At 48.8% G+C, this 27,068-nt stretch overlaps 2 protein-coding genes and 1 long non-coding RNA gene across 5 annotated transcripts; 2 read left to right on the forward strand and 1 right to left on the reverse strand.

Moving 5' to 3' along the window:
* Positions 1-331: 331 nt before the first annotated feature.
* On the reverse strand, positions 332-3,348 carry LOC117008082. The gene is made up of 2 exons (XR_004420253.2): positions 2,542-3,348; positions 332-509 (listed from the first exon to the last, which is right to left on the reverse strand). It is a non-coding gene; the product is annotated as an uncharacterized LOC117008082 (long non-coding RNA).
* BCO2 (beta-carotene oxygenase 2) lies at positions 1,361-17,372 on the forward strand. Of its 3 annotated transcripts, none has more exons than XM_033081612.2 (13): positions 1,361-1,715; positions 3,361-3,453; positions 6,419-6,623; positions 8,374-8,585; positions 9,995-10,110; positions 11,372-11,474; positions 12,508-12,636; positions 12,733-12,893; positions 13,479-13,646; positions 15,217-15,354; positions 15,521-15,703; positions 16,055-16,165; positions 16,395-17,372. In XM_033081612.2, the coding sequence occupies exons 1-13, from the start codon at positions 1,703-1,705 to the stop codon at positions 16,506-16,508; spliced, it is 1,746 nt and encodes a 581-aa protein (XP_032937503.1). In that variant the 5' UTR covers positions 1,361-1,702; the 3' UTR covers positions 16,509-17,372. The 3 variants fall into 3 exon arrangements, with proteins under 3 accessions (XP_032937503.1, XP_032937502.1, XP_032937504.1); XM_033081611.2 differs by lacking the exon at positions 1,361-1,715 and adding an exon at positions 2,410-2,581; XM_033081613.2 differs by lacking the exons at positions 1,361-1,715; positions 3,361-3,453 and adding an exon at positions 2,410-2,581.
* Positions 17,373-18,828: 1,456 nt separating this feature from the next.
* Positions 18,829-23,258, forward strand: PTS (6-pyruvoyltetrahydropterin synthase). The gene is made up of 6 exons (XM_033081493.2): positions 18,829-18,962; positions 20,632-20,711; positions 21,352-21,374; positions 21,729-21,785; positions 22,105-22,175; positions 22,820-23,258. The coding sequence occupies exons 1-6, from the start codon at positions 18,889-18,891 to the stop codon at positions 22,956-22,958; spliced, it is 444 nt and encodes a 147-aa protein (XP_032937384.1). The 5' UTR covers positions 18,829-18,888; the 3' UTR covers positions 22,959-23,258.
* Positions 23,259-27,068: the final 3,810 nt, after the last annotated feature.

Below are 27,068 nucleotides of genomic sequence, written 5' to 3' on the forward strand. Positions count from 1 at the left end.
CTACAACTCATCCACGCAGTGAATGATGCTGCTGATCGCCCCTCTGATGGATTTCAGTGTTCTTTGGGAAAAACAAAAGTTTTCCCTTCTGCTCTGCCCCCAAAGGCTCCCCTGAGGAGGGAGCTGCTCCTGGAACCCCTGGCAGCCATCCCATCCCTGTCCTCTTCCCAGCCCTACTGCAGGAGGTTTGCACAGAAAATTAATTGGCTTTAAAGCTGCTAAATCTGCTCAGCAAAGCTCAGCTGGTAACCACGTTTTCTTTTAAGCTTCTCCCTTCCTCGTTTAAGCTCCAGCCTATAAATTAACAAGAAGGTCTAAGATGACAGATCAGTGACAGAATATAAATGGATTTTTATTTGAAATCTGGAAGCATCTTAGAAGAAGTTCCGTCCCTCTTGGAGTCAAGGGGATCTTGACACCGAGCTTTGCATTTCTGAGCTTGCTGTGAATCTCTTCACAGGCTGGAAAGTGTAAGTGATGGAAAACCCAGTTCCTCTCGTTGCTCTTATCTAAAAGATAAAAATGGGAAATAACAGATAATGCAGAGAGTTTAGATAATCAGTGATGACAATTCTGTCCTGAGAAATGGCTAATATTGACTGCTTGCTTAAAATGAAAATGCCTTTTAGCATAAATGTGGGTCAGAATAGAAAAAGACCAAATCTAGTAGGGAATAGAGGTGGTTTAGGCTCAGGACATTCTGTCCAGAACTAATCAAAATTCAATTTTGCTAATGGTAGAGTGATTGACCTTTGAATTGTCTTTGAAGGTGTCACTGGAAGAGAACAGAGTGGGCATTTTGCATCAGCAGGGAAACAGCCAGAAAACAAAAAGAGGGCAAAGATCCACAGCTCAGTCAGCCTAAATCCCTTCCTGGAGAGAGTCTGGAGGAAATTTCTTAACTATGACTTGGATAACAATGAATTAAAAAAAAAAAATCTTTATGAGAATAGCTGACTTAATATGGAAAAGTTACCAGTGTGTGCAGCTTGGTGTAAGGTCACTGACACCACTGTGTGGGATGATATAGAAAATAAGAACAATCAGCAAACAAATGAATTAAAAAGTTAATGAACACTCTTTTTTCCCTCATAGATCTGTGGTATTGTGTAGTGATCTGCTTCCAGCTTTGCTTATTCCATATTATCCCAAGTGATTTAGAAAATGGACTTTAGAGGATAGAATTTTTTTTAAAGACCTGTAAACTAGAACTCACAAATGCATCAGTAACATACATTAAAAATTCATTGTAATCTCAAAAGGATGAAGGGTTGTGGAAATCAATCAAGATTTCCAGAAATAATAAAGAGCAGAGCAGATCCGTGGGGAAAGGTTGGGTGTATGGAGAGAAAACCCAGCTCAAGGGAGGGCATAATGAGAGAGGAGTTCTAGAAATGCAGAAGGACAGAAGAAATCAGCTTAATTCGCAGCAGGTTTCAGATGGGAATTAATCTGTGCGTGGAGCGGGGTCCTGGATGCTGAGCCTGCTGCCCTGCTCCCTCTGCAGGCACGGCACAGCTTGGAAGAGCCGCTTAGTGACACGGAAAAAATGTTCCATCACAAATCCAAAGCGCTGGCAGCTCGCTCCTGCCGTCCCAAAGGGAGGGCTCTGCCCTAGGTCCAGCTCAGCAAAGCTCGGCCCATCCTGCCGGGCTTAGCGGGGCAAACATTCCCGAAACCCTGATTTTCATTCGGGCGCAAAATGACTTTGCCAGGTTTGGAAACAAAACTGTTTTGCATCCCAAGTATGGGAGGCGAGCACGGAGGCGACGGGAATTTCCGAATGCATTACCTGGAGCCCGGCTGCTGTGAAACATCCACATCCCATTGTGTCCTATCCTCTTCATCCCATCCCATCCCCGGCGCTCGGAGCCCGGCTGCTCTGACACATCCACATCCCATTCTCTCCTTTCCATCCCATCCCCGGCGCTCGGAGCCCGGCTGCTGTGACCGTGCATATCCCATTCTCTCCTCTCCATCCCATCCCATCCCATCCCTGGCGCACAAAGCGCCGCACCGAGCCCGTCCCCGGGCAGGGCAGTGCCCCGGCGCTCGGAGCCCGGCTGCTGTGACACATCCACATCCCATTCTCTCCTTTCCATCCCATCCCACCCCCGGCGCTCGGAGCCCGGCTGCGGTGACACATCCACATCCCATTCTCTCCTCTCCATCCCATCCCCGGTGCTCGGAGCCCGGCTGCTGTAACACATCCACATCCCATTCTCTCCTCTCCATCCCACCCCGGCGCACAGAGCGCCGCACCGAGCCCGTCCCCGGGCGGGCAGTGCCCCGGCGCTCGCTGCTCACCTGTGCCAGGTGTGCCGAGGCTGTGCCAGGACGGCGCAGTCCCAGCACGGCGCGGCTGCCGCGGGCTCGGCTCTTATTGTGAAAGGATGATGAGAGCAGCGCTCACCTCTCCGACCATCGCTGCCCTGCCCTGCCGCTGCCCTGGCACCGCTACCTCGGCCGGCCGCTCCCAGCCCGTGCCCGAATATGCTCGCCCAAATCCTGCTGTCCGCCGCCAGCCTGCTGCTCGCCCACCTGCTGCATTTCCTCTGCTCTTTGGTGCAATTCATTCCAGGTAAAGCGCGATCAGAGCGAGCCCTTCCATCCCATCCCATCCCATCCCATCCCATCCCGGCTGCTGCTCGCACGGTTTCTATTGTCGGCGATTGGCGGCTGAGCCATTCGGAGGCTTTGTTAGGTGGCAGAAAATGTCTGCAATTTGTAGGGTAGATAAAGGGCAGAGGCACGGATTACAGCAGACACAGATGGTCTGGAGCTGGAAAAGCAGCGCCCGGCAGATTCTGAGTGCGAGGAGCCAGCTGGAAGTGGGCAGGGAGAGGATTCTGTGGAGCCGCATCCTTGCGGGGCTTTAACCCCACCGTGCAAACGTGAACTGCCCCAAAGGATTTTATATCTGCACTTTGTGTCATCATGGCACAGCTCGAGCTGCTTTTTGTCTGCGTTTTTCGTTTCTTCGTTTTGTTTATTTGCTCGCCTGTTTTCAGAGATGATGAACCAATAAGCATCATGGCTGACCTCACGGGGATTCCTGCTCTTTGATGGCAGTGGTGCTTTTGTGCCCTTTAAATTCAAAGCATTGCTTCAGAGGTATCCAAAGAGCTGAAAAAAAATCTCAAATCTGCCTTGTTGTGCCACTGGAAGACCCCGAAGTGTAGACTTTATTCTGCTGGGCAATAAATATCTATTTAAATATCTATTCCATGTGCCGGAGTTCACTGTCGCCTTTCTCCTCTCCTCCCTTTGAGCCTTCCCCTCCTCTTCTTCTCCATTTATTATTTCCCCTGTGTTTTCTGTCGTTTCTTTTGTGTTTTCCTTTGCTCCTCCGGCTGTTAGCGAGGAAGTGGGTGCGTGAGCCCCTGGCCATGGGCAACCAAGCGGCTGCATGGACCAAGGAGCCCGGCAGGGGCAATTCCCGGCACTCCCAAGGCAAGTGCTGCCCCTTCCCTTCGGAAATCCCTGCGGGAGCCCTGGGGAAGGCACAAACCCAGCTCCACTTCGGGCTGGGGGTCGGGGAAAACTGTTTTGCTTCCTTGCCAGTCTGTTTTATAGGCAACAAAACGCAGCCCGTGCCAGAGGATTGTTGCCAGCTTGGATGATCCTCGGGGAAAACAGAGCTCTTGCCTCACTCTCCCTACTTGCAGAATATAATGAGAATTCTATTTGCTAAATTTTGTCCTTAATTCTGGATTAATTCAGACTCAAACAGTTGGAGGTGGTTGCTGAACCTTGGGTTTGAAGCTAGTTTGAAGTTTTGTAGGTTAAAATCAAAACGGCTTTGCCCTCTCCTGTGTGATCCCAGTGTTTGGAAATGGTTTTGCCATCCACCATTAGAGATTTCATGTCGCACCCACTGGTGTTGAAATAGAATTTAATGCCTGATTTATGGTGACTGCACCCACACCATGATGGAAACAATCAACACTGTAAATAATCAGTGCTGGGCTGTCAGTTTGTGCTGGGCAGTGCAATCTCGGCACACTGCAGGGAAACAGGAGCTGAACAAAGCAGCAGTGGATAACTGTGCAGTGATTGCCCGCTCTGCTCGCAGGATTGGGGCAAAGTTACAGCTCCGTGTCTGGCACTGCCTCTGCTCGGACATGCCAAGGACCTTAAACCTGGTCCAAAAGCCTGGGGTCGGGTGGAAACTGTGGTGGAGAAATGAGAGAGCAGCTTGTGCTCCTGTGCTGATTTTCAGAGAGCCCCACTGGGACTGTAGGGCTTTAATGGTGGATTCAAGTTCTTCCATCTCAGAGCGTGGCCAGAACACAAAGAGCAACTTTATTTACATCTCATTTAATATTAAGAACCAGTCTGTCTTCTGCCTTCTTCAGAGAGAGATTGGTCCCTTCTTGGGGAACTGAATGCTGCAAAGAGTTTTAATTTTGAACTGAGGTTTTCCCTGAAGGTGAAACAATTTTTGCAATTACTTAAGAACGTTGTGTTCAATGGGGGGAGTGTTCTGCATTCCATATCATTAGTGCATTTAAAGACAAAGATATGTTAAAGATAACAGTCATTAGTCAAATCTGGTTTTGTTTAATAGGGAAGATATGTAGGATCTTTTTTTCTTCCCTCCTCCTAGCTATTCAGAATTGTCTGCAATGACTTGTCTCGTTTCTGGAAGCTTCTGTTTTGGCTCATCTGGGTGTTGGGATTTGCTCCCGTTTTGCACTCATTTCTGCCAGGATCTTTTGAGTGATGCCCAGAAGAAATAAAATTCTATTCTCTTGTTTTGCTTCCTTCTCCCTCTCTGGCCTGGCTTTGGGACATTCCCTTGAATATTACTGTTGTTTATTGTCTGTTCTATTGAAAGTCCACTTTGTAGGGGATGCCTTGGAGTGAATTCTAAGGGGATGAGTTCTAACTAGATCAGATTTCAAGAAGGATTACTGAGATGATCACGTGAATGGTTATCACAGGACAAGGACAACAAAAAGAACTTGGCTTACTTAGCTTAGGAAGTGATATGATTCTTCACCCTTAAAACAACACAAGGAAGGGAAAAACTACCAAAACCACACACAAAACCAAAAATAATGTCCTTTGGTGAATTCAAAGCATCTTCTGATCATCTGGACAAGGAGCTGTTATCCAAAGAGGGAATAAATGGCTGTAACATAATAATTTTTAAGGCAGAGTTCCAAAATTTCCATTTATTGTGCTCTCCAGAAGTTTTGATGTGGTGCCGTCCTGAGTCATGCCAGCTTTGTTTCTGCTTGGATGTAAAATATCTCCTTACAGCTGTGCTCCTCTCATTCCTTAATGCACATTTTGCACCTTCTTAAACCAAATCTGCACTTCTGCAAACACTCCAGAGATCTGAGGGAGGACTGGGGGATTGGCAGATTGGAGAGATACATTGGAATCTTGCATTGTACCTTCCTGCAGACCTAACGCCCAAGCTGTGGGCGTTTTTATGGGGAGAAGCGAGCTCAGAGGAATTCTGCCTGCAGATATTCTGGCTGAAATAGCAAATTTCCCCTGGAGATGTTGAGCAAAGGGCTCCAGAGGAAGGAAATTGGGCAGCAGCTGCACTTGGTCACCTGGATTAAAGGATGTAGGCCAGAAACAGCGGTGAAAAACAAAAAATCAGAGTGAATTCTGAAGGAGGCTGGGCCCCACTGAGTGAGTGGTGTCTGCAGCAGCCCTGGGTGATGCAGTTCTGCTGCCACGTGCCCTTTGTGCTCAGTATTTCAGTGCCAGCTCCGAGCTCAGCTCAGGCTGGTTCTGTGCAGCATGGGCAGCATGGGCAGGTGCCAGCCCCAGGGAGGATAAATCCACCTCTGCAGCTAAATGGATTGCTAAAACAATCCTTGTGTTGATGAGGCTTTGCAAACCAGGCTGTGGGAGCCAATCACTGACATCACTGGTGGCTCACAGCATTCCAATCACTTCATGCTCTCCTGGGGCTTTTGTTCCCTGGCTGGGACTGCCCAGGGTTATTGCAATCCAACCAGAATGATCCTTCTCTGCTTATTTCCCTGCCAAATCAAACTTGTTCCTCTGTTGTGTCCTGTAAATGGTCTTTGGCTCAGTTGCATTTTTTCTTCCATTTTTTTAGAATCACAGTTTTTTTTTTTTTTCTTCCCTCATTTATGAAATGAATCTAAATATTCATTTCTTTGATTAAAAGAAATCATCTTTTCTACCGTCTTGTATTCTGTTACCTCCTTTGGGCTGCAGAACTAGTGTGTCTCGTGGATTAACTAGAGCAGAGTAAAATCCACAGGGTTTTCAGCTCCCTGTGGGTTTTGTGGATTTGCCTCAGTATCCACCACAACTTGGCTGCTTGCAGATGCTGAAGGCTCTTCTCCCTGACGTCCAAAAATCCAGCATTTGTTGCTTTATTCCAGTGAAAATCTCAATTCCCTGCTTTTTATTCTCTTTGCAGGTTTCAAGAATTACCTGCCCAGCCCATCCAGGGAGCAAATCCTGTTCCACAGACCCAGGGGGCTGCAGTGCATCTCCCCCTTAGTGCAGAGCGTGGAGGAGACCCCCGAGCCCATCCCAGCCAGGATCAAGGGCCACATTCCCAAGTGGATTAATGGAAACCTGCTGAGGAACGGCCCTGGCAAGTTCGAGTTTGGCAATGACAAGTAAGTCTCCTTTAAATGAGTTTTTAAATGGTTCTGGCCTGAACTCTGCCTGAACCTAAAGGGGACTCCCCTCATCACTGTTTAGAGCATTGCTTAGTTTCTTTTTATGTAAGGGGAGGAAGAAATACCAATGTCACTTTTGCTCCCATTTCCTGCAAAAGGAGCTGAGTTCAGAGAATTCACAGAGTTCACAGAGTTCACAGAATTGACAGAATTCACAGAGTTCACAGGATTGCCAGGTTGGAAGAGACCTTCAAGATGAGTCCAACCCAGCCCCAACACCTGCACTAACCCACAGCACCCAATGCCACATCCAGTCTGCTTTAAACACATCAGGGCTGGTGACTCCAGCACCTCCCTGGACAGACCATTCCAGTGCTTTATCATTTTTTCCATGAAAATTTTTTCCTAATGTCCAACCTGAAGTCACCCAGCTGGAGAAGCTGAGTCACAGAGAGGCTCTCACCCACTCACCGTGGTGGGATGGGGATAAAACATATAAAACATCCCCAATCCATCCCTGAGCACTCTGAAATCCAGGGCAGGAATTTGGAGAGTTGGTTACACCAAATGGTGTGAGCTGCTTTAGAAGCAAACCCACCCTGTTAAAAAAAAAAAAAAATTCCTGGGCAGGTTTAGTCCCTGTGCCATTCTGGTACTGAGAGTGGAGCTGCTGGCAGCAGCTGGCCAAGGCTGATCCCCTTCTCCTATTCCCAGAGTCACAGTTCCAGGGTCCCAGCAGGTGCTCTGGGGGTCTCACAAATCCCTTGGTTTGGAGACAAAAACATCCTGCAAGGAGCTGAGAACTAAAGGGCTTTGGGTTTGCAGTAACCATGTATAGATTTAATTAATTATATATTTTAAATTATATATATATATATATTTAAAATACTCATAATATAAATATATACAAATAATAATACCATATATTAATATATGTTAAAATATTAATATTGATAATGTATTAATACATCTTTTATATTTATACTATATAACTATAATAGATCTATTTTAAATATCTTTATTATCAAATATTTAATAATTTCCATAATCATTTATATTGTTGTACAGTACAGCACAAACTCTACTCCCTGTGCAGGAGTGGGTTGCCCAAAAAATCTTACACACAGCACTTTCAGCCATCACATCCCACAGCTGCAAACACACTTCTGTTGTGTTTTGTATTCTTTTGTTGTGTTTTGTATTCTTTTGTTGTGTTTTGTATTCTTTTGTTGTGTTTTGTAGTGTTTTGTTGGGTTTTGTTGTCTTTGTTGGGTTTTGTTTTGTTGTGTTTTGTTTGCTTTGTTTTGTTGTGTTTTGTTGGGTTTTGTTGTCTTTGTTGGGTTTTGTTTTCTTTTGCTTGGTTTTGTTGTGTTTTGTTGTGGTTTTTTTTTTTTTTTTTTGCTTTGTTGTGTTTGCCTTGTTTTGTGTGTTTGTTGTGTTTTGCTTGTTGTGTTTAGTTGTGTTTTTTTGCTTTGTTTTCTTGTGCTTGTTGTGTTTGTTGTGTTTTGTTATGTTTGTTGTGTTTTGTTGTGTTTGTCGTGTTTTGTTTTGTTTTCCTTGCTTTGTTTTGTTGTGTTTTGTTGTGTTTGTCATGTTTTGTTGGTTTTTTTTGCTTTGTTCTGTTGTGTTCAGCCCAGCTATTTTCCCCAACAAAGCCATGCCTGCTTCACAGCTCAGAAAATCCGAATCAACTCTCACAGCCCCCCACACCCCCAGCTCTCCTCACCGTGTCCCCTCTCTCCCGCAGCTTCAACCACTGGTTCGATGGCATGGCCCTGCTGCACCAGTTCCAGCTGGCCCATGGCACCGTCAGCTACAGGAGCAGGTTCCTGCAGAGCAGCTCCTACGTGAGGAACCGGCAGCACAGCCGCATCGTGGCCTCCGAATTCGGCACCTTGGCCCTGCCAGACCCCTGCCAGAGCCTCTTCGGGCGCTTCCTGGCGCGCTTCGAGCCCCTGCGTAAGGAGGGGTGGGCACGGGGACAGCACGGGGTGAGCTGGAGAGCTTGGGGCAAAGGGAGGGTGAGCAAGGCTGGCAGACTTGCTGTGTTTGTCTTAGGATATGACCCAAACGCCAAAATGATGTGAATTGGTGTCAGCCTCAGCTGGGGCAGGCAGAGTTTGGTGTTTTAATGCCACCTCAGCTTGCTCAATTCCAGATCTTTTGGCAAATTTGTGTCAGCCTCAGCTGGGGGAGACAGAGTTTGGTGTTTTAATGCCACTTCAGCTTGCTCAGTTTCAAATATCTTGGAAAATTGGCATTAGCCTCAGCTGTGGGAGGCACTTTGGTGTTTTAATGCCACTTCAGCTTGCTCAGTTCCAGATCTTTTGGTAAATTTGTGTCAGCCTCAGCTGAGAGAGGCAGTTTGCTGTTTCAATGCCAGTTCAGCTTGCCTATTCCAGATCTTTTGGTAAATTGGTCTCAGCCTTAGCTGGGGGAGGCAGAGTTTGGTGTTTTAATGCCACCTCAGATTGCTCAGTTCTAGATATTTTGGCAAATTGATGTCAGCCTCAGCTGGGAGAGGCAGAGTTTGCTGGTTTAATGCCACTTCAGCTTGGTGTTTTAATGCCACTTCAGCTTGCTCATTCCAGATCTTTTGGTAAATTGGTGTCAGCCTCAGCTGGGGCAGGCAGAGCTTGCTGTTTTAATGCCACCTCAGCTTGCTCAGTCCCAGATCTTTTTGCAAACTTCCCAAAGAAGGCTCTCCCCAGAGAACATCCTGTGCAGTGCTGATAATGAGCATTACACCTGATGTTCTACCTGAGGCACAGCTTTGCCCTTACACCACCTTGCCTTGCTAAGCTCGTAGGGTAAGTGGGCTAATCCCTCCCTTCCTGGGCTAAGGGGCAGGAGATTATTGGGTAGATGAGGGACGGTGCTGCACAGGAATGGAAGTTCCAGTGCCTTCTGCATTCTACGTCAGGGAAGAAAGAGGCTTAAAAGCAAGCAAAGTGTTCCCCATAAACCAGCCCAGGGCTGCAGTCCCAGCTTGGTGCTCTTGCTGTGGCCATGCTCTGCCTCTCCTCTCCCCTCCCTGCTGCCAGCTCACCTGTCCTGTCCTGAGGTGTTCACACCTTCACTCACAGTGACACCCCCAGATCCCCACCCCAGCTCCTTTCAGACACTCCAGACCCACCCCCAGCTGCCTTTGCCCAGCCCCAGCAGTGATTCCCATCCCTGTCCTTGTCCCTTTAACCCAGCTTCACCTGCACAGACAGTTTCCCTGGTAGATTAGTGAGATATTTCCAATCAGTCACACAGGGATTAATGTCACTGCAAATGGGTTTATTTGTTTACACACGTCTAACTTGCCATAATGTGACATGAGCTGCACAGAGCTGTGCACAACCCCGGGATTTCTCTTTCAGAGCCCAGTGACAACTCCAGTGTCAACTATGTGCTGTACAAAGGGGATTATTATGTCAGCAACGAGACTGTCTTCATGCACAAGGTGGACCCAGAGACGCTGGAGACCAAGGAGAAGGTGTGGGCAGGTGGGGGGAGGGAGCTGGGAGCAGAACCACACCTTGCTGGAGCAAGGGGAGCTCCAATTCCAAAGGAATTTCTCTGGAGCAGCATCTCTGAGTCCCTGAAGGGGCTGTGCAGCTCTCAGGGTGCAGGGGCACTCGCTGCCCAGCTGGGCACAGCTGGCATTTCTCTGCTCTCCCTGCTTGCCTGGGCTTGTCTGCACCTCTAGCAGAACAGGAAACAACTTTTTCCTGTGTACTAGAAAAAGTGCACATTGCTGATCTCACATCTGCCTTTCCCCCTGGTGCTCTGCTTTCCCATCAATTCCCTTTTTCTGCTTTTTGCACCTCAAGCTTTGCACACCCCAAAGCCTCCTGTGAGGAGGATCCTGCCCTTCCTAATTCAGTGTTTACTGCTGGACCTGCTTGACACCAAAAAATGTCAGAGCATCCCTCAGGCCTGGAGGGAGCCACTCCAGGATTTGGGGAAAAAAAATGGGGAATTTCACCCCAAAATAGAGAAGGGAGCCCCAAAAATCCACATGGGATGAGGCGGTTTTAGCCAAAATCGAGGATTTGGCCCCAAAATCTCCCTGAATTTGGGGACTCACCCCAAAAATTCACCCAAACCCCTGAATTTAGTCCCAAATTCCATCCCAGAATTCCTGCAGGATCAGCTGTGGGTCATGAATAAACTGCATGCAAAGCACAGCCACTGAGGTGTCCTGGCTGATTTGCCAGCTGTGCTGTTTATAAAGAATGCATGCAGAATGAAAGGACACTGGGGGATTTTTGGGTTCAGCTCTGTTGAACCATCTTGTCATAAAATGAAAAAAAATCCCCTCAAGCAGTTTTTTTAGATGCAGACTGCTTTTTTTTTTGGCTAAGTGAAGAAGTGGAAGGGATGATTTCATGTTTAAACTCTCCAGTTTGAGACTCCTTAAGAGGACCTGAGGTTTTCTGAGTTTCCAGTGACAAAACTCTTGGAGATTTTTTGGGGCAGTGATTGTCCCTTCACCCACCTGCCTGTGCTTATTATGGGCTACATTCCCACTGTGTCAGCACTTGCACCATGCTGTGTATTCCAAGGAATATCTTCTGCCATTAGTCCTGCTTTACTGACAATGAAATATCTTTATTTTCAAGGACTGCAGGCAGAATCAAGGCTGGGGTGCAGATTATTAACAATTAATAAAATCTGCTCTTCTTCCTCAGACATCCACAACTCTGACTCTTTATAAAATTCTGCACTGACTGAAAATCTTTTGGCATTTTCAGGTGGACTGGAGCAAGTTTATTGCAGTGAACGGGGCCACAGCTCATCCCCACTACGAGGCTGATGGGACAGCCTACAACATGGGCAATTCCTACGGCAAGCACGGTGAGCTGGCCTGCCCAGGATGCTTTTTTTTGGCCAGAATGGTTTTTTGGGCACTCTGGTTTTTTGGGCAGGGTGTACAGGATACCTCCCAGGTAAAGAAATACCCAAAGAAATTTGGGAATTGCTGGTTCAGAGTCAAAATGCCAATGCCAGTCTGTCCCATAAAGCTGCCTCCTCTCAGGATTTAGTTTTGACTTTGTTCTGTGCATATCCAGCAAATTCTCCTCTTCCTCTCCCAAAACAGGAAGACAGAAAATGATTTTTTAAAGTTCCATCCACTGCTGAAGCCTCATCTGAAGAAATTTAACAATTAGTCACGTTTTTCACTTGCAGTAATTGGCTTTTGATGAGCAACATAAGGGTTTTTGCAGAGATAGAATTTATTCTGGTCACCTGGCTGTGTTACAGCAAAGCTGAACTTTATGGGATGTTTTTCTTCTTCTCAGAACTCTGAGCATCCTGATAGCACCCTGTTCCATCCACATGGCTGCTCAGAGCTCTCAGCTGTCAGCTCTGGGAAATCTTTATTTTCCAGAGGCCTCTGAAAACGGCCACTGCTCTTTATTGTGATCCCTCAGGCCAGCTCCACATTTTCCCAGTTCTGACCATTTTTCATTCTTGCTGCTTTCATTTCCCTTTGGCCCCAGCAAAGTCCAGCTCTGTACCACATGCTTTTTTCAGCTGGACACACCAAACTCCAGATTATTGTTATTATTCAAAAGTGCCATCGTTTCCTGCTCCTATGCTCAGGTTTATTAAATGGGCAAGGCTCAAAACTTTCATTTCCTGTGAGCTTGGTTTTCATCCTGCCCCTGTTATTGTAGGAGAGCACAGCAGCCAGAGCTGGAATTCTCCCAGGCTGAGTAGATCCTTTCAAACTTTTTTTTTTTTTGTTTTGTTGTTCTTTTGGTAAATAAATCCTCTGTAGAATGTTGGGTTTCTGCTCAGTTTAGGAGAGGTGGTTCCAAGAATTTCTGGGGAAGAGGAAGGAGCAGAGCCTGAGCTTGGCTTGAAAACCTTTTCCCCTTTGCAGGATCCAGCTACAACATCATCAGGGTGCCCCCCCAGGAGCCAGGCCAGGGGGACACGCTGGAAGGAGCCAAAGTGCTGTGCTCCATCCCTCCCATGGACAGGGCAAAGCCATCCTACTACCACAGCTTTGGTGAGGCTGCACCCCAGCCCAGCACTCTGATTCCCTCTGCCCCTGAGGTGTGCTCTTGCCTGGTGTTTGGGTGACATTCCTTCCTTCTCTTCTCAGGAATGACTGAGAACTACATCATCTTCATCGAGCAGCCCCTCAGGATGAACCTGCTGAAGATCATCACCTCCAAGCTCCGAGGCAAAGCCATTTTTGATGGGATAAGCTGGGAGCCTCAGCACAACACGCACTTCCACGTGGTGAACAAGAACACTGGGGAGGTGAGGGGGGCCTGGGCCTCTGCAGCAGCTGATTTGGGACTTTAACTTTGGAAAAGTAACAGCCAGGGGAGTTTGAGAACCATTCCAGATGTTACTGCAATAAATATTTAAAGCTGGGGTGTGTGGTTGGCTAAAATAGGGAAGGGAAGGGAAGGGAAGGGAAGGGAAGGGAAGGGAAGGGAAGGGAAGGGAAGGGAAGGGAAGGGAAGGGAAGGGAAGGGAAGGGAAGGGAAGGGAAGGGAAGGGAAGGGAAGGGAAGGGAAGGGAAGGGAAGGGAAGGGAAGGGAAGGGAAGGGAAGGGAAGGGAAGGGAAGGGAAGGGAAGGGAAGGGAAGGGAAGGGAAGGGAAGGGTGAAAAGGACAGAACCTGGGAAAGATGCACAGCAAGGGGCTGCCTGATTGGGTTTTCTTCTTCTGGTTTTGCTCCTTACTGGCTTAAAGCAGCATTTTGTGTTAGCACAGGGACAGAAGGCAAACCCCCAGGAATGAGAGGGGTTGAGATTTTGGAGAGAGAGAGGATGAAGCTGTTGCAGGTGAGGCTGGGAGCTGTGCAGAGGAGCTGCAGCTGTCCCTGTGCTCCCTGCAGGTGCTGCCAGGGCTGTGGTGCTCCAAGCCCTTCGTGACCTTCCACCAGATCAACGCCTTCGAGGAGCAGGGCTGCGTGGTGCTGGACCTGTGCTGCCAGGATGAGGGCACCAGCCTGGCTCTGTACACTCTGCAGAACATGAGGAGGAGTGGAGAGGGGCTGGACCAGGTTTATTTTGGTTTTAAAACCTTGGTTTTCATTACATATATTTTCCTCATCCTTGTGTAATACAATTTTCCCCCAAGAAATTATGCAAAATAAGTGGTAGCCTGACTTCTAAATGGAAAAAGGAACCCCATTCTTTAAGGCATTGCTTCAGAAAAGGAGCAGTTTTTATGAAAATCACAAATACCACAGAAACCCCTGCACTGTTCCCCACAGCCACCCCACAACAGCACCTTCAAATCAATCCTTGATCGTGTCCAGCTCTGTGAAAACCCCATTTCAGTGTCAGGGGCATTATTTTGCATAGGTCACACAAGGGAAAAGTGGGGGTGCTTTCAGTTTCTCACCCTGCAGATGTGTTTGTTGGAAACCCAGCGTGCTGCATGTCCAGACAGGGCTGAACTTCCTCTGTCTGTGTCCTGAGCTGTCTGGAGCTGCCTCAGCTCCTGAGAGGGGCACAGCTGTGTCCCATCGGCTTCTGCTTTCTTCTGCCATTTATTTTGGGCTTTTCTCGAGCGTTTTTGGACATTCAAGTACAGCAGAGTGTTAATCCCAGCTTTTTTTTGTCCTTCTCTGAGCACAGCCCAGGTGGAATTTGATGTGGCTGAAGTTGTCCTGGTGTCAGCACTGGGGCTGAGTTTCCAGCACCCACATTCTTCAAGTGACATCACCACCACACTTTACCCACACAGGAGTCATTTCAGAACAGAATCTCAAACTTCACTGCATCAAAAGCCTCAGGAGTGTCTGGGCACAGCTTGTCTCCTTTCCCCAGATTTGCTTGCTCACTGAGCCTGGCAGAGTGTTTTGTCTGGCAGAGTTCCTCTGGTTACGTGAACCAGAAAAGTTTTGAAAACGGGGTTTCAGCATTAACACGTGAGGTTAAAGTGAAGTTTCACAACTGAACTGAAGAATTGCATTTTGAAGTAGCTGAAAGACACCAAAATAGTGTCCTTATCCATTTTATTTATATGGGAATATGATTATACAGTTATAAACTTGGCTTGAGCAGAGCTTTATGGCAGTGGTGGGATTTTCCCTCTCAATGTGCTGAGTGCCTGCCACACTGGGGGCTGCACTTTGCTCCCCAGCTAAATCCATTATCATCCCCCTGGACTTCCAACCGTGAATCCACGAGTGCCTGAGCATGGGACAGGGAATCCTGCAGGGCAGCCTCGGGCACTGAGGGCTCAGAGCTCTCCTGCTGCTCCACAGAGGGATGTGAAGCAGCACAATCCTGCTCTAACTCAATGGAACAGTGCAGTGTCTGTCCCAGTGCTGCACTGGGAGATAATGAGCTGATTTGCATACCCAACTCAGCATTAATTACTGTGAGAGCAACGCTGGCCCTTTCAATTCTGGTGGTTTTGGTTTCTGCTGTAAATTACTGGAATGTGCAGGGAACTTCTTCTTTCCATTGTGTGCTTTACCTTACCAGAACTTGGTCAAACACATAAGGAAAAGAAGAAGAAGAATTGAGGGGTGTGTAAAACTTCAGAATTGTTCCCCAAAAGTGCATTTAGGCTGAAATGTCTGTCCTCTCTCCATCACCAACACTTTCTGTCTCTGCCAGGTTTATGCCTCCATCCCCAGAGCCTTCCCTCGCCGCTTTGTTCTCCCTCTGGACGTGGATTCAGACACACCCGTGGGGAAAAACCTGAACCCACTGCCTCACAGCCAGGCAAAGGCTGTGAAAGGTGCAGATGGCAAGGTGTGTGCCAAACCAAACCAAACCAAAGCAAACCAAAGCAAACCAAAGCAGAAATGCTTTTATGCAGCAGCTCCTACCCTGTGCTCAGAGCTGGCTGGTGGGGCAAGCACTGCTGCCCTGTCCAAGCTGAACCAACCCTGCTGTGATTTCTGCACCTTTCTCCCAGGTCTGGTGCACACATGAAAATCTCCACCCCGAGGGCTTTGAGAAGGTTGGGGGGCTGGAGTTCCCCCAGATCAATTACAGGGGGTACAACGGCAGGAGGTACCGCTACTTCTACGGCTGCGGCTTCGGGCACCTGGTGGGAGATTCCTTGATCAAGGTTGATGTGGAGACCAAGAATTTCAAGGTGAGGTGAAGTCAGCTCATGCACTGAACTGGATTTGAAGGTGTGCCATGTACTGGGGGCTTTAGGGCTTTGCCCAGATGGGTTTGGGATGAGATTCCCAATTTCATCCCTCAGCTGGTGCCTTGTGAATGTGGCACTGTCACCAAACAGGAGAGGTTGGCACCGTCACACTCCTGGAATGAAAAAAATTAATTAAAAAGTTGAACTCTAAGTTTCTTGGAACACAGAGTATTTCCAGGTGTCTTTGTGGGGAGCACTTGTAACTCTGCTCACTGTAGTAGACAAGTATTAATGACATGAAACTCCTCCATCTGTCCCTGAAACTCATCCCTGTGTTGCTGTGCTCGCTAGATTTGGCAGGAGGAGGGATCCTACCCTTCAGAGCCTGTGTTTGTGCCAGTGCCCAATGCCACAGCAGAGGACAGCGGAGTCATCCTGTCTGTGGTGGTCTCCCCCACTGAGGTAACTTGCTGGCTGTAGTTTGTCAAAGTCACACAGCATTAATTCACTTTGTCAGCCTCAGCACCGAGCTGGAGGCTCCTGGCAGGTGGTTCCTGGCTCCCCAGAGTGCCTGTGCCAAGCACAGTGCATGCAGGAGCTCTGCTGGTGTTTGCTGATGCACCCTGCCAGCCTCAGTGCTTTGGGCTCCAGGGCCAGCCTGGACACTCACTCTGCCTCTCTCCTGCTGCAGAACCAAAGTGCTTTCCTGCTGGTGCTGGATGCAGAGAGCTTCCTGGAGCTGGGCCGAGCAGAGGTCGGGGTGCCAATGCCTTACGGCTTCCACGGCGTCTTCGCTGCCCACTGAGCAATCCTGGGACTCAGGGCCAGGCCAGGCTCAGGGGAAGCTGCTGCTCTCACCTCCCACCTTTCCCTCACTTCTGCCATGAAGGAACTGCTTTATCTCCAGCATAACCTCCTGAATTCCTGACAAACACAGCCAAGGAAGGCAGGAGCCCCCTTGCTCCCACAGCCACTGCTTTATCTACATTTGTGTCACTGTCCTGCTAGAGCAGCTGTAGCAGCAGCTCACAGAGGATGCCAGGTTGAGCTTGCAAGGGAGAAAATGGAACCTGAGGTGATGAAGCCCTTCCTCTGAGGGGAACAGAGCATCAACACTCGGGGCTGTGACTTTGGCTGAAATATGTAAAGCAGAAGAGAGGAGTAAAAGCCAGCAGGTGACAGGTGGGGACAGAGAAGGGGAGGAAATCCCTTCATTGCATCGAGGCTGCCTTCAGGGGACTCCAGAGGGTAGATGAGACACTCACAGAAATTGTGTGTGCTTTTTTCTGTACCATAGCAGTGCCCTCCAATAAAACCTTGGGGAGTTTTTCCTTTATTTTCCTGCCCTCACACAGTCTGGTTTTTATGGGGGACACATCTCCAGAGCAGGACACAGCTCTGCTGGCTGACACTTCTGCCTTCCTCCCAGTTCAACCAGTAGGAAACACGGAGAGCTCCACTGTGGCCTCGGTATCTCTTTGGGGTTGAGCAGAACAAATTCCAACCCCCTGTGTCATCCAGGCTTCTCCAGCTGCTGAACTCTGGGGTGGAAGTGCGTGGGTGAAAAGTGAAAATTTCCATTTCTTCACTGTGACAAGCCTGAAGAATTATTGGAATAATTTCCATGAATAATAAACGAGCCCTGACGCCCTTGGGGCTTTACCTCCTCCGACCTTCCTTCACCTTCCTCACAGGTCTTGAGAAAAGAAAGAGGATTTTACCTCGGGGCTCTGGCAGAGGCAGAGGAGGCTCAGCCAGGGCTGCTCGAAGCCACTAGATGGCAAACAGCCCCTGTCTGTGCCGTGCCAGCCCTGCCCTGCCCCTCCTCTGTGCCCTTGGTCATTGTCACATGCTGGAGCCTTGTCCCCAGGGCGGGCACACGGTGGTCTGAGAGGTGTTCAGTGATGCTAAAGGTGTTTAATTATGCTAAGAGGTGTTCAGTGATACTAAAGGTGTTTATTTAATGATGCTAAAGGTGTTCAGTGATGCTAAAGATGTTTATTTAATGATGCTAAGAGGTGTTCAATGGAGTTCAGGCACCTTTGGTTCTCTTTTTTGAATTTTTTTTTTCCTCGTTGAGGTGGGAAACGAAAAGGGATGAGAGGCTGAGGTGGAACTTTGTGTGAATCACAGCCAGGGAGGGAGGATGTGCTGGCCCGAGCTGTGTCCCCGGAGCTGCCGTGTTTACAGCTCTGCTTCCCCAGCACACAGCCCTGCACACGGACCCTGCTCTCTCCTGAGCCTGTTCTCTCACACACGGATCCTGCCCCGACCCTTGGAGCTTTCCCACCCTGACAAACCCAGATTCACTCCGTTATCCCCAGGAACTGGCAGGAATTAAGGGAATGTGCATTCACATCCTTGCAGCACGGAGAAATCCAGGTTTTCCCAAAGCTTTCGGAGGATCACCGCACTTCAGGGGTTCCTCTGCTTGAATTCCATCAATGTTATTGCCGGGGTGCGCTCCTGCAGGTGTGTCCACAACCATCCAGCACTGACACGGGGGGACAGGAGCTGAACACGGGGGTTTGGAGCATCCTGGGGATGAACACGGGGGTTTGGAGCATCCCGAGGATGAACACGGGGGTTTGGAGCATCCTGGGGCTGAAAAAAGGGGTTTGGAACATCCCGGGATGAACACGGGGGTTTGGAGCTTCCCAGGGATGAACACGGGGGTTTGGAGCATCCTGGGGCTGAACACGGAGTTTGGAACATCCCAGGACTGAACACGGGGGGTTGGAGCATCCCGGGACTGAAAAAAAGGGGTTTGGAGCATCCTAGGACTAAAGACGAGGGGTTTGGAGCATCCTGGGGCTGAACACGGGGGAATTGGAACATCCCTGAGTCCGACACCAGCACGGAGGGACCGGAGCATCCCCAGGGCTGAACACAGGAAGGAATTGGAGCATCCCGGCACTAAACACGAGGGGATTGGAGGTTCCCCGAGTCCGACACCGGCACGGAGGGACCGGAGCATCCCCGGCTCCAACATCGGCACCGAGGAACTGGAGCATCCCCGGGTCCAGGAGCAGCGCGGAGGGACCGGAGCATCCCCGGGTGTCGGCGGGCGGATCCTGCGGGCTGGAGCCGCCCCGGGGCCGGGATCAGGCCGGGCTGGAGCCGCCTCCGAGCCGGGCTGGAGCCGCCCCGCCGTGTCCCCGCCGTGTCCCCGCCGTGTCCCCGCGATGTCACCGCGCTCCGCCCGCCTGGCGCGGCTGTCGCGCTCCGTCACCTTCAGCGCCTGCCACCGCCTGCACAGGTGAGCCCGGCCCAGCTGAGCCCGGCCCAGCTGAGCCCGGCCCAGGGCAGCCCCGAGCTCGCCGTTCCGGGCCGGTTCTCGCCTGGCTCAGCCCCTTCGCTGCAGTTCCGTGTTCGGACACAGCCGCTGCCGCTTTCGCTTTGCAAACACCGCCCTGCGCACCCCATCGGCTGCTTTCACCCCCGAAAATGATTTATTCCCAAAGGGTGCCTTGAGCTGGAGCTGCCTCAAAGGAGGTTTTAGGCTCGGCTCTTGTCTCAGGGTATAGGAAAGGGGAAACAGCCTCGAGCTCTGCCGGAGGAGGGTTAGGCTGGGCACAGCAGGAATTTCTGCATGGAAGGGGTGGTCAAGCCTTGGGAGGGGCTGCCCAGGCTGTGCCCAGCAGGAATTTCTCCATGGAATGGTCAAGCCTTGGGAGGGGATGCCCAGGCTGTGCACAGCAGAATTTCTCCATGGAAGGGGTGGTCAAACCTTGGGAGGGGCTGCCCAGGCTGTGCCCATCCCTGGGGATGCCCAGGCTGTGCCTGATTTACTAAAATATGAGTATTGGTCTAGTACCGATACTCAACTGTGACGGACAAAAGACTCTCTAACCATTTAAAGTTAGAAAGGGTATGTTTATTCAGCGCTGGGCAGCAGCGTGGGGTAGTCACCTAATACACACTGCAAAATCACAGATGATCACAGAGTCTATTTATTGACAAAAGATTTAGAAAAATACATATTCATAATACCAGCCCCTCCCATTCCCTGCTTCCTATGGTAATTAGCTTGAATAGCTATTAAGCATGCGTAAATGGCTTCCTAAATTAAGTCTGGGGTCGTTTTTGTGGGGAGGGGTCCTAAAAGGAGGAAGTAAGGCGAGTCTTCCTCGCCCTGAAGTTTCAACCCTTTTCTATTAATGACAATACAAATGATTTCTGGGGATATTCCAATTTTTCAAAGAATGGGTTTCTGGTTGTGATTGTTCGTGCTTCTTCAGGCCTGCTTACCAGTTTGGTCTTTTCCCATTGTAAGCACAGCTGAGCAAACATGAGATGACAGACGATCAATCAACTATTTAAGTTTAACTAAAATCTAATTTTTCTAATATTATGTTTCATGCCCAGCAGGAATTTCTCCATGGAAGGGCTGGTCAAGGCTTAGAAGGGGCTGCCCAGGCTGTGCCCATCCCTGGGGGTGCCCAGGGAGCTCCTGATGTGGCACTCAGAGCTCTGGGTCACAGCCTGGGCTCAGGTTCTGTTCCAGCCCCAGTGATTTGGGATGTTCCCAAATGTGCCTTGTTCTGAAACGCTCAGAGCAGGCTCCTGGATTGCTGCAGAGGGAACATTCAGAGGGAATTCCTTTGTGCTTCTTGGAGAGGCTCCCTAAGCTTTGCTAATTAATAATAAACCCAAAAGTGCAGCTTGCTCCAGGCCTAAGGGATTTTGGGCCCAGATGTTGAGCATTTATCCAGCAGTGGTGTCACAATGCTGTGAAACAGAAATAAAACCACAGCAAAAATAAAAATTCACTGCTGCAACAACATCTTTTCATGGAGCAAACACTGCTCTGTGTGTTTGTGTTTTGTGAGCTGGTGGCTTAAATGTGGGAGAGGGAGGAGATGGAGGCTGGAAAGCACAGCTGGGTGAACCATGAACATCTGGAACAGTTCCTGCCTTTCCCACAGCGAATCCCTGAGTGATGAGGAGAACCTGAAGCTGTTTGGGAAGTGCAACAATGCAAATGGCCACGGGCACAACTACAAAGGTGGGGAGCTGATTTCCATCCTCGCTCTCAGGAGGGCTGGGCCACTCTGCAGCCTGGTACAGCTTTTAGTGCTTTGTGTTTTTATGAAGAATTGGGAGGAAATTTCAGCAGCAGGGGGTTGAACCATAGCATGGGTTTGCCAGCTGAATAGGTAATAAATATTTATCTTCAAATGCCACTCCTCGAATCAAATCTGCATGTTTACACTCTGCAGAATCATTGTGATTGGAAGGGAGACTTTTCTAAGCAAAAGCCATGCAAATTGAACAGCCTGTAAACATGATTTGAATGCTGTTTTTTCCACAAGTTCTCCCATTTCTACACTCTGAGCACACAGAATTAAGTCTCCCCAGTTCCTGGAGTGGCTCCCTGGGTTGCTGGCACCTGAACCCTGTGCTAAGGAGCTGCTTTATCAGGGCAGACAGGATTATCTCTATCTGCCTGGGGATCAGACCTCAGGGAGGGATTTTTGTGCCTCAGAGTCATTGTTTTTATGGAGCATCCCCTCATTTTATAAAATCAGCCCTGCTCCTGAGTGCACCCTGTGGGTGAGCAGGGAATGGGTTGTGTGTCCCCAGCAGCAGCAGGTTTATTTTGGGTCCTGCACATCACACTGACCTGATCTTTGCTCTTTTTTCAGTTGTGGTCACGGTGCGTGGAGAGGTGAGTGCAAGCAGTGTCTGAGTGTGGCAGAATCCCCGTGCCTGCATTTCCCAGAGCATTTCACAAGCTCTGCACATCACTAGAGAAGGTTTTCCGTGCTCACTGTCCTGCTCACAGCCAGGATTTGCAGCTCAGTGCTGTTTTCCTGCTTTTATCATCATGCTTGAAGACCCTTGCAGTGAGTTCTCCCTGGTGTCAGCTTTTAGGAGAGAGAGGAACCTCTGGAATTGTTTCCAGGCTTGGGAACATCACAGGAGTGGGGTTGGGACCCTGTGGCAGTGGGAAGATATTTTCCACAGATACTCCTGTGTGATTTGTGCTGCCTGGCCAATGTCCCTTGTGCTTCCCCTGCAGATTGACCCAGTCTCGGGGATGGTGATGAACCTGACAGACCTGAAGGAATTCATGCAGGTAAAACCAGCCCAGCTTTCCTTCTGCCCCTGGGAGCACTGATCAGAGCTCAGCAATTTGTCTGGGGACGTGGTGAGCTGCTGGTGGCAGGACTTAAAAAAGAAATTAAGGAATAATTGAATACTTAACTGCCTTAGCTCAGTTATGTGGGGCAGTGCCACGTCCCCAGCTGGGAATTTCACAGCTGGATTTGGGGCTCTTTCCCTTTTTTCCCTGGCTGTGTGTGGTTATCTGAAGCTCAGGCCAGCAGGGACAGGGCTGTCAGTGTCACTGTCACTGTCACTGTCATTGTCACTGTCACTGTCCTCTCTCCCTGCAGGAAGCGATCATGGAGCCACTGGACCACAAAAACCTGGACAAGGATGTGCCCTACTTCTCTGAGGTGGTGAGGTGGGTGGTGGGGGCTCCTGAGGGGCTGGAACAGAATCACAGAATCACAGAATTACAGGATCACAGAACCACAAAATCACAGAATAACATGAACACAGGATCACAGAATAACAGAATCACAAAATCACAGGAACACGGAATCACAGAATCACAGAATCACAGGATCACAAGAACACAGAATTACAGGATCACAGGATCACCAGGTTGGAAGAGACCTCCAAGACCATCAAGTCCAACCCACACCCCAACACCTGCACTAACCCATGGCACCCAGACCACATCCAGTCTTATTTTAAACACATCCAGGGATGGTGACTCCACCACTTCCCCAGGCAGACAATTCTAATACTTTATTATACTTTCCATAAAAATCTTCTTCCCAATATGCAGCCTATGTCTCCCTTGGCGCAGTTTGAGGCTGTGTCCTCTTGTTCTGATGCTTTACCTGAGTGCTGCCCACAGCTGTGCCCAGCCCTGCTGCCCTGTCCATCCCAGCCACATCTGCTGGCAGTGCCACAATCCCCAGCTGATCCAGGTGTCACCATCCCCTTCAGCACCCCCAGCCCGTGCTGGGCTGTGTTGGTGACCAGCATTGGTGACATTTCTGCCATTTCAGCTCTGCCATTTCTGCTGTCCCCCCCCAGCACCACAGAGAACGTTGCTGTGTTCATCTGGGACAACCTGCAGAAGCTGCTGCCCCAGGGAATGCTGTACAAAGTGGAAGTGCAGGAGACAGAGCAGAACGTGGTGGTGTACAAGGGGGAGGAGACCATTGTGAAGTGAGAGCAGCCTCAGCAGAGATGCTCCAAAATCAGCTGGGTGCATCCCTGGCCAGCGCTTCCTGCAGCCAGCCCTGCCTTCTGTGTCACAGATGTTTCACAAGCAGCAATTTGCCCATCTGCCTCCTCAGGATGAGTTGGTTTCTCTGCTTTTTCTCAAGACCTTCCTGTTTTGCCAAGCTGATGTGAAATTCAGAATTGTGCCGTGGTAAATAAAGCAGCCTTGGAGGGGGGAGGTGGCCTGGCAAAACCACAGAAGTCTCTGCTTTCTGTCTAAATTAAATAATTAATTTATTACATTTAATAGTGTGAGCTTTGGTGTTGCTTTGCTTCTTGATCAAACAGAGAAGCGTTTTTGAGAGTGAGAACTGCGTTATCTTTCCTTTTTTTTTTTTTTTTTTTAATAGCTTCTTATCAGTTTGTTTCCTGTGCTGCAGGCACGTTCCTTCCTGTGGCCAGCAGATCTTTCTCTGTGTGTGGAACTGGTGTAGCAGGCAATAAAAACCAGAATTTCTGATCCAAGCTGGAGAGCCAGAGGGAGCAGGGTGTTGGTGAGAATGGAAAACTGAGGAATCTGGAGTGGGAATGTCACAGATGTGGCAGAGCCCTGGGGAGGCAGTGCAAGAATAAATCTTTAAATCAACCCCAAAACCCAGTGGAGGTTGTTGCAGCAGGGTGAGCCTGTGAGAGGAATTTAACCCCAATGATCCTGGATATTCCTGGAGCTGGATGGGAGGAGTTTAAATGGCCACTGCCCCAATGATCCTGGTTATTCCTGGGGCTGGATGGGAGGAGTTTAAATGGCCACTGCCCCAATGATCCTGGATATTCCTGGGGCTGGGAAAGCTGAGCAGAGGCACTGAGGGAATGGTCATTGCACAGCTCCTGTGGCTAAAGGCCATCCCCAAATCCCAGAGGTGACAGTGCTGGCTGTCATTCCCTTTGTCACATGGGCAGTGTCTAATTAGGAAAGGCCATCAAGAATAATTTAATTTATAGAAATTTTAAAATCAGGGCAGCAATTTCCTTGCTTTACAAGGAAATGGGGGTTTGAATAACGGGAGCAAACAGCCCCTTGGGGAGTTTAATGAACTTTAATTGTTCCCCTTGGCTCCAGGCTGAGGAAGAGTGGGGTTTGCACTGCCAAAAATAACCTGGTTTGGCTTTAAAGCTGCTTTGGGTGTAGAGTGGGGGCTGCTTTACCTGAGCACAGCTCTGTGCTGTCCCTGGGCTGGTTCAGCTTCCCCCAAACCCCCTGGGACAGCTTCCAAAGGGGAATAATGAGAAAAACGAGAGATATTCCAAACCCTCTGCCCTGGAGCTCAGCTTTGAGGTTTTTTTTCCTTTTTGAAGGTGGAGCTTTGGGGAATATTTGGCTGCAGGTTGCTGGCAGTGCCTGGGATAAAATGAACGCTCTGCTGGCACATTTTTCCCTTTTCCCTGCCTTTTTTTCCTCTCCCCAAATGCCATCTTTGTTCAGCTCCGTGCAGGGAGGTTTTGCAGCCGCTCTGTGGCTGAAATGAAGTGAGGGGCTGCTGGTGCTGCTGACTCACAGAGCCCTGGGTGCCTGCAGTGACTCACGGACACTCTCACACATCATGTGCTGCCTTTATCAGAGCAGGAATCCATTCAGCTCCTGGCAAAGGCCAAGCAAACACAAAGTGCAGCACAGCCCACTGCTTTTATTGGCGTGGAGGCAGAAAAACCAGCCCAGGCTCTGTGGGTTTGTGCAGCTCAGCAGCCCTGCCAGAGCCCCAGGACAGCTGAGTGTTTGTATTTACTGCTCTGGGCACCTTGGAGATTCAGCTGTGCCAATTATTCTGATCCCTGGGGTTTATGTGGCTGCAGCTCTGGGGGAATGGGGATAAATGGGTATAATGGGAATAAATGGTTGGGATTGCAGGGGGAGCTGTCCCTCATCCTGCCCAGAGGGGGCTGGAGCTCTGCAGGGAATTTCTGTGCAATCCCAAATTCCCAGCTGAGGCAGGGAATGAACTCCCAGAATTAAACATTAAATTAAACATTAACTCTGGCTGAGTTCCTGGGTGATGAAATGCTTTGAAGGACTGCTCAGGTGACAGAGGGGGCCAGGACAGCCCTGGCAGGTCACAGCTGGTCCTGAGCAGCACTTCAGGGTCATTTATTTAATATAAATGTGAATGGCAGGGGAATGAGGATGGAAATGTGTTCAGTGGCACTGGCAGAGCCAGCTCTGCCCTCCTGAACATTTTTAATGGGGTTTTATCACTCTGTTTGTGATTCATCAGTGTTTTAAGAGCTCAGCAGTGCCAGGAACAGCTTTCTGCTCACAGGTAACAGAGATGGGGACTCAAGTTTGGCCTCAGAACTCATCTGGGAGATCCCTTCTCACCTCTGCAGGCAGAGTGCTGCTGGTTATGTTTGGGAATTAAGTTTTTAGCAGGGAAAACAGGCAAAGGAAATATTCATTTGTGCTGCTCAATGGAGTAAAAATTAATGAAAATGCCACTGATGAAGCTCAAAGCAGCACCTCAGGATAGGATGTGGGAGGTGCCACAGGGATGTTTAAATGCAATTTCCTGTTTATTATCCAAGGCTGTAATCTCAGGAGATGGATGGATCAACAAGGAGAGTGGAGCAGAGCAGTAATTTCCAGCACTAATTAGGATTTTATTGTGTGCTACTGGGGTAGCAGCAGATAAAGCTTGGCCCAGTCTCTGCTGATTGCCCTGACTCCTGGGCACTAAAAATTCATTTCTCTGAAGTGCTGCCAGAAGGTTCCACAGGTTCAGCACTGCAGGCTCAGCTTTGGGAAATTCTCACAAATTCAATTTTTGTGCTGGGGAATTGTGGCTTCACAACCCAATAGAATTATTTTTATTTTTTGAAGCAAACCATGGCTTCTGTAAAATTTCAACAAGCAAGAATTGAGGGAAAGCTCCACCTGAAATCCCAACCAGCCTTAGCAGGGGTTTAATCACAAACTCAGCTTTTACTGATGATATTTCAGACAATTCTGTAGGAATTTTAAAAATTCCCTCTTAGACCTGGTGTCTGAGAGATATAAATGGGCAAGGAGAATTTCTTCTGAATTTCTGAGAAAAATAAATGGGCAGGCACAATTTTTTCTGAATTCATGAGAAATAAAAATGGACAGGCATGATTTTTTCTGAATTCCTAGAGATATAAATGGTCAAGGACAATTTTTGAGAGACATAAATGGACAGGCACAATTTTTTTCTGGATTCATGAGAAATATAAATAGCCAAGGGCAATTTCTTCTGAATTCCCTATAAAACCTCTGGGTCACCCCATGCAGGATTGCAGAGCTCAGGCCTCACCTTTATTTGTTCCTTTATGTGTGGGATCAAAGTCAAATATTTCAGAATCATTTCAAATTCCCCCCCTAGCATTACAACAAATAATGGCAGGTGCAAGAATCCATTTTAATTCCTAATTTTATTTGGATCGGTTTAAGAAAAAAAAAAATTGCTTCCCACAAGTTGGAACATTTCTAAATAAACATTTTATCCATATAAAAATACAAATAACAATGAAATCAAGACATCCATTGGCCCACATGATAATCTTGCCCTACAGCAAAATCAGCTGTTGATTAAAAAAAAAGGGAAAAAAACAAACAAGAAATGCCCACCTTGCCTTTCCATAAAAATCAGGCAAAATAATAAAATAGAGGGAAAGCAAAGGGAAACTTCTTCTCCCTCCTGGAGCCTCTCAGCAGCTCTGGTGCCCTGGGAGGAGCAGGGATTTTCCTTCTGCAGGGTCATGTGCTTCACAGGGGATGGGAAATGATGGATTCAGGGGATGGAAATTGTGGATTCAGGGGATGGGGAATGATGGATTCAGGGGTTAAAGAAATTATGGATTCAGGGGATGGAGAAATGGATTCAGGGGGTGGGGAAATTGTGGATTCAGGAGGTGGGAAAATTGTGGATTCAGGGGTTAAGGAAGTTATGGATTCAGGGGATGAGGAAATGATGGATTCAGGGGATGGGGACATTGTGGATTCAGGGGTTAAGGAAGTTATGGATTCAGGGGATGAGGAAATGATGGATTCAGGGAATGGGGACATTGTGGATTCAGGGGATGGAGTAATTATGGATTCAGGGGATGG

Source organism: Catharus ustulatus, chromosome 28 (assembly GCF_009819885.2).
Source record: "Catharus ustulatus isolate bCatUst1 chromosome 28, bCatUst1.pri.v2, whole genome shotgun sequence".
NCBI classification, from domain to species: Eukaryota; Metazoa; Chordata; class Aves; order Passeriformes; family Turdidae; genus Catharus; species Catharus ustulatus.